The following is a 5,863-nucleotide window of genomic DNA, read 5'->3' on the forward strand; positions in this document are numbered from 1 at the left end:
GCGTGCCTCGGTTATCTCTTACCCGAGCCCCTTTACTTATGCACTTTACTTTGTGATAGCCATATTGTTCTTTGTCATATATCTTGCTATCACATAGTTGCTTATCTTGCTTAGCATAAGTTGTTGGTGCACATAGGTGAGCCTAGTTGTTGTAGGTTTTGTGCTTGACAAATTAACCGCTAGGTTTATTCCGCATTTGTTCAAGCCTAAACCGTAATTATTTTAAAGCGCCTACTCACCCCCCCCTCTAAGCGACATCCTCGATCTTTCATATAGGTAGGAGGAGCTAGGAGAGTCCAAATAAGGTGCGATTTTCGCCCACACGATCACGATCGAACGACCGAGAGCATGGAGGGGGTTTGGATGGGCTCATGGGTTGTGGTGAAGAGGGGCTGGGCTGCAAAGAGAGAGGGGTTTCGGTTAAGCGTTGGGGCATAAAACGACCTCCAAATGGAACGAAATTTGATAGGCGGTCTACCGGTGATATACCAAGGCCACTCGGCAAATCTCGGTCCATTCCGAGACGTTATTCGGCGGCTCACAAAACAAGGTCTGAGAGGTGCGACGGGCGCGTGCGAGTGTGCCTGTGCTCTGAATGGACAACGGAAAGAACCGGTGGAACCCGAACGGATGCAAGTTTTGAAAAACATGCAGATGAAATGCAGATGATGACATGGCAAAAAGCAACACGCAAGCAAATGACATGGCAACTACGACGAATAGCTAGAAGAGACTTGGCGCATCAAATCCGGGGCGTTACAAAGTCGCTAACAAAATAAATCTAAGGAATGCATGAAGTTAATTATAATATGTTATTCCCGCAGTAAAAGAACTATCTAGGGAGGTAAGTCAAGCTAGTTAATTGCCATCAAAGAAAGTGTTGTTAACATAATCTAGTGTATGATTTTTTAAATCTAGTGTGCTGTAGCGGTATAGCAGTTGCATAGAGTAAGTTATTTTGTAACAATTGGCCTGGTAGTTCTTCGTGCCTCCAATGATCATGATAGCCATGGAACAGTGGACACGACTCACAAATCGCTCATCATAATTAGTTTAAGGTTTAAGAGGTATGAGTTGCACCTTCCTCACCTTAAAAAACAGCCTAACTAACTGTAGTGCTCATATGTTATGTACCTCGGTATCATACTTGCTACATGTTTTCATTTCTTTTCCATGTTTCTTGGTGTGTTAGGCTCTCTATATAACCTCTCATATTTTGTAGTTCATGTTTGCAAGATCCACTTAGATCTCTGATTGCTTACTCGAAAATCAGAATGCAGCTTTTATCTACCACGCATCATCTATTAAGCTAGGGTAAAACTGTTGTTTCGTCATGGCATCAGTGTAGATATTAGAGGAAACTGACCAGTTCATATGCTGCCTTCCATTCCATGACTCATATCTTCAATGGGTTTTCAAAACCTTGAAGCAGGAGGGGCCTATGTATATTTTGTTTTCCTAGGAATGATTCTCAAATATGTCAAGGGTTCGTATCAATACCTAAAATTGAGTTAATTAACAGGCTTCTCCGTATAGCCGGAGGGGGCTATCCTGGATTGAGAATTGCGGTCCAGCTTGCTCAATGTGGCGTAGTAAGATGACAAGTCGATGTACTAAGGACTAAGAATTATACAAGTTTAATATATAGACTTAGCCTTCTCGCTAGAAAAAAAGGAAAAAAGTAGCTAGTCGGGCAAAAGAATCAACCAGTGCAGTGTCAACAGGATGAGCACAATGTATTCATCCTTTCCCTCGATCCACCGATTGCATTGGATCATTGCAACATAAGTTCGTCGAGATATTTTGTTTTTGAAAGAAAATCCATCCTTGTTCATATAGTAAAATGTTAAATAAAAGGTTCACTTGGAGAAAGAAAATGTAGTACAGTACAAGCAGGCGAGCTACCCACTGAAGCCAGTGGAAGCTCGTGGAGGGATATTTTTCTCCCCTTCGAGCAGCTGAGCTACGCTCCCCACCCCTCCCTGTCCACTCGCGCCTCCTTCTCCCGCTCCGCTCGCGTCGCGCCGTGCGCGGCGGGTAAATGGCCACGGCGGCGCTCCGCTTCCCGCCCTGCCTCTCCTCGCGCGCCGCGCCTACCACCACCGCCGCCACCTGCACCCGGAGGACGGCGTCAGCCACCCTCAGGGTCGCCGCGCAGCCCGAGTCCGCCTCCGCCTCTGCCCCCACCTCCACGCCCGACGCGCCGCCGGAGTTCTCGCCTCCGGCAGGGTTCGCGCCTCCGGTGCCCAAGCGCTTCGCGGTCAAGGATGGCCAGCTCGCCAGCGTCGCCGGCGCGGCCCTCGCCCTGCCTTTCCGCCTCGGCACCGGCCTCTTCGTCCTAGGGTTCGTCCCCTCCAATCCTTCTCCAGTTGGGCTTGTAAGATGAAAATCTGTTCCGATTAAGAACCACAGTGAATCTGTCCAAATGAGCTGCTACTGCTTCAGCAATTCGCAATGTGTAGTTACTTCGATGTCAATAATTAGTACTCGTAGTAATTAGCAACGTGTAGTTACTTTGGTGTCAATAATTAGCAGTGCCTGGTTAATTTGGTGTCAGTGATCCGCGAAAATTAGCTCAGTACCGTCGCCGGCGAAGAAATGCGAATGGGAAATTCCTCTTCAGTTTGAAGATTTCGTCTCACATTGAGCTGTATTCATATCTAGTGGTCGGTTTCTCATTTCTATGTGCCTGCGATGTGCAGATACTCGGTATCACTAGTCTCCGCTGACAAAATACCCCCAGACCAATACTCTCTGGAATTTCTAGGTGAATTTCTCTAATTCCCCATTTTTGCTAGCTAAGATCATTTTATTTTACTTGTTCAGTGCCTATTATGTTTCAATTTAAAGGAGTAGTACACAAATACATTTGTTTCTTATTTAAGGTCTGAAGGTGAAGGAGACCTCAAAGATAGATCAGTGCCGTCGACCAGAAAAACCTATCGAGATATACGAGTTTGAAGGGTATGAGTTTTCTTTCAATTGAGATTCGTAACTTTCCATTGAGAAAAATGATGGTCCTGCATATCTATAATTGGACATGCTTTTTTATATATACCAAGGGCTAATATTTTTCTTTGCTTCTGATTCGTGGCTTCACTTATTGGTGTATTCTGGCTAAAACTTTCAGATGTCCATTTTGTCGAAAGGTGAATGTCCTTTTAGTTTACTGCATCTGCATTTTGTAGTTGTCATTTTCCATGTTTGGAAAATCTCGGTGTTTATGGTTGCCATGTACAATTTTCAGGTGAGAGAGATGGTATCCGTGTTGGACCTTGATGTTTTATTTTACCCCTGTCCTCAAAAGGGGCCAACATTTCGTCCAAAGGTTTTAGAGATGGGTGGGAAGAAACAGTTCCCTTACATGGTATGCAAGAATTCCTCACCAGTTCTATGGTTTGTTAGGTTATATGTGATCGCTACCATTTCCAATTTTACATATCTCTCTAATGTAGTTTCTGAATTATGTTCGACAAACAAGCATGAGCCCAGCAGAATCACCATTAACTAATACTCACTATGTTCCGAAATGTAAGAAGTTATTGGTTTATTCTAAGTCAATATTCTTCATGTTTGACCAACTTTATAGAGAATTGTACTAACATCTACATTCTACAATATCAACTTAGTATCATTAAATCCATTATGAAATATGTTTTATAATATACTCACTTGGTGTTGTACTGTTGTGAATGTTGATGTATCTTTCTATAAATTTGGTTAAACTTGATACAGGTTGACTTAGGACAAAGATAGAACTTCTTAGATTTTGTAAGAGGGGGTATTAATATTTCTGAACTTCTTGTTTCCTGGCAAAATGGGTTTTTTGTCATATTTTTGCAGTCTTATGCTGCAATGCCATGCGTTTTGTCATTCATTAGTAAGCAGACATGTTATGATTTGTCATACTGTTGCAGTTCTCTGCTGCAATGTGTTTTGCCATTAACTAGTAAGCAGACATCGGGTGTTTTGTCATGTTGTTGCAGACTTCTGCTGCAATGTGTTTTGCAGTTATTAGTCAAAACCGTTAGTTCTTCTATGTTGCCTAAAAAAATGCTGTGTGAAAGCAAAATTATATCTTCATTTAAGATAATCATATGTTGCAGGTGGATCCAAACACCGGAGTTGCCATGTATGAATCAGATGCCATTATAAAATACCTTGCAGACACATACGGTTTGTATCTCATCATTTATTTTACCAGACCTTGCTTGCCCTGTTCCTCACAGGGTCCTTCCTGTTAGCTCCTTCTCTGTGTTTGTCTTTCAGGTGATGGAACTGTCCCGATTATGCTATCGCTTGGTCTATTTACGGTAAGTAATTAAGTATTCCATAATCCAAAAGTATAGACTATGTTCAGAAGCACATCACCGTTTATTTATACGCGATCTTTATTTACCATATGTTCATGATTTTGTTACTGTTTGACTTAAGTATGATGGTTTAATATTAGTTAGTAATCAGTTGTGCAAAAGCTGATGCTTTATGGCTTATTTTGTAGACAATAACAGCAGGGCTTGCTATGATTTGGCGTGTATGGAAGGTAGATTGCCAGTAAACCATATAAGCATGTATACAGTATGTGCCCTCTGAATGTTTTTGCTCAAACCGGGCTGACCCATATTGTTTGCAGGGATCTTCCTACACTGTTTCAAAGCTTCCACCCCAGCCGATAGAGATCTGGGCATACGAGGTTTAATTCTTCTCTGATGCCCATCCATAGCATCTGGGGTCATTATTTCCTTTTTGTTCCCGTGTGGTACCAGTTCGAGAACCTGATGAGCACATGTTTTGTCATCAGGGATCTCCTTTCTGTAAAATAGCACGAGAGGCCCTTGTTGAATTGGAGTTGCCACACCTGCTACACAGGTATTCGATATTGGAAACTTCACGAAAAATCTGTAAATAGAAGCTAAATACTCAGCCATCATAGGATCTACTTTTTATATATGCCATAAGTGCAGTATCTTGTTGACACAATACATCCTTGTAGCGTCAAACATTGGAATTAACTTTTACTTTTTTGCTGCAGTTGTGCTCGTGGCAGCCCCAAGCGACAGGAAATTTTCAAGAAACATGGCCTTTTTCAGGTCTGGAACCTTGTGAACATGCTGTTGCTAAACCTTTGCTTTTGCATGGCCTAGTAGTGTGTGACATTTATCATATTGTCTTTGCAGGCGCCTTATATCGAGGATCCTAACACGGGGGTCAAGATGTTCGAAAGCGCTGAGATCGTAGAGTACCTAAGGGCAACATATTCACTCTATCCTCAGTACCAAAATCTCTGAAGTGTCGATATATAGTATGGATTTAGAATATATTCTTTACAATAAGCCGCCGAGTCCCAAATGCAGTGTAAAAGTTGTATTCATCCACTTGCTATGATGGCGACCTGGGGTTATATGGTAGAGAAGGAAGAACCAGGCCAAGTATTCTTGAGTACCGTCAAATGTTACCCTTGAGATTTTTTATGGTTGTGCGAAACCATGTGGAGATGAAATTTTGTAGCACGGGAACATGTTGGATTTACATGCAAAGGAAGACATATGTAATGTGTAAAATCATACATATGCAAATAAGGTAGTATTCCCTCCGTTTTTAAATATCGTTTTTAAATATAAGACCTTTCAGAGATTTCAATACAAACTACATATAGATATATATAGATGCATTTTAGAGTGTAGATTCACACATTTTGCTTCGTATGCAGTTTGTATTGGAATCTCTAAAAGGTCTTATATTTAGGAACGAAGGGAGTAGAAACTAGAAATACTTATTTTTTTGCAGAGAGAAACTAGAAATACTTGTTTTGTAGAGAAACTAGAAATTGAACATATAAAGGATGAGCTAGTGCATGCGCCCA

The 5,863-nt window shown here is 41.8% G+C and overlaps 1 protein-coding gene across 1 annotated transcript; it reads left to right on the forward strand.

Annotated features, from left to right (window-relative positions):
• Nucleotides 1-1,943: 1,943 nt before the first annotated feature.
• LOC119288043 lies at nt 1,944-5,594 on the forward strand. The gene is made up of 12 exons (XM_037567660.1): nt 1,944-2,343; nt 2,703-2,767; nt 2,886-2,964; nt 3,131-3,149; nt 3,248-3,367; nt 4,107-4,176; nt 4,270-4,313; nt 4,502-4,543; nt 4,634-4,693; nt 4,802-4,869; nt 5,033-5,090; nt 5,178-5,594. Exons 1-12 carry the CDS (start codon nt 2,042-2,044, stop codon nt 5,286-5,288), a joined length of 1,038 nt encoding a protein of 345 aa, XP_037423557.1. The 5' UTR covers nt 1,944-2,041; the 3' UTR covers nt 5,289-5,594.
• The last annotated feature ends 269 nt before the right edge of the window (nt 5,595-5,863 follow it).

Source organism: Triticum dicoccoides, chromosome 4A, assembly GCF_002162155.2.
Source record: "Triticum dicoccoides isolate Atlit2015 ecotype Zavitan chromosome 4A, WEW_v2.0, whole genome shotgun sequence".
Lineage (NCBI taxonomy): Eukaryota > Viridiplantae > Streptophyta > Magnoliopsida > Poales > Poaceae > Triticum > Triticum dicoccoides.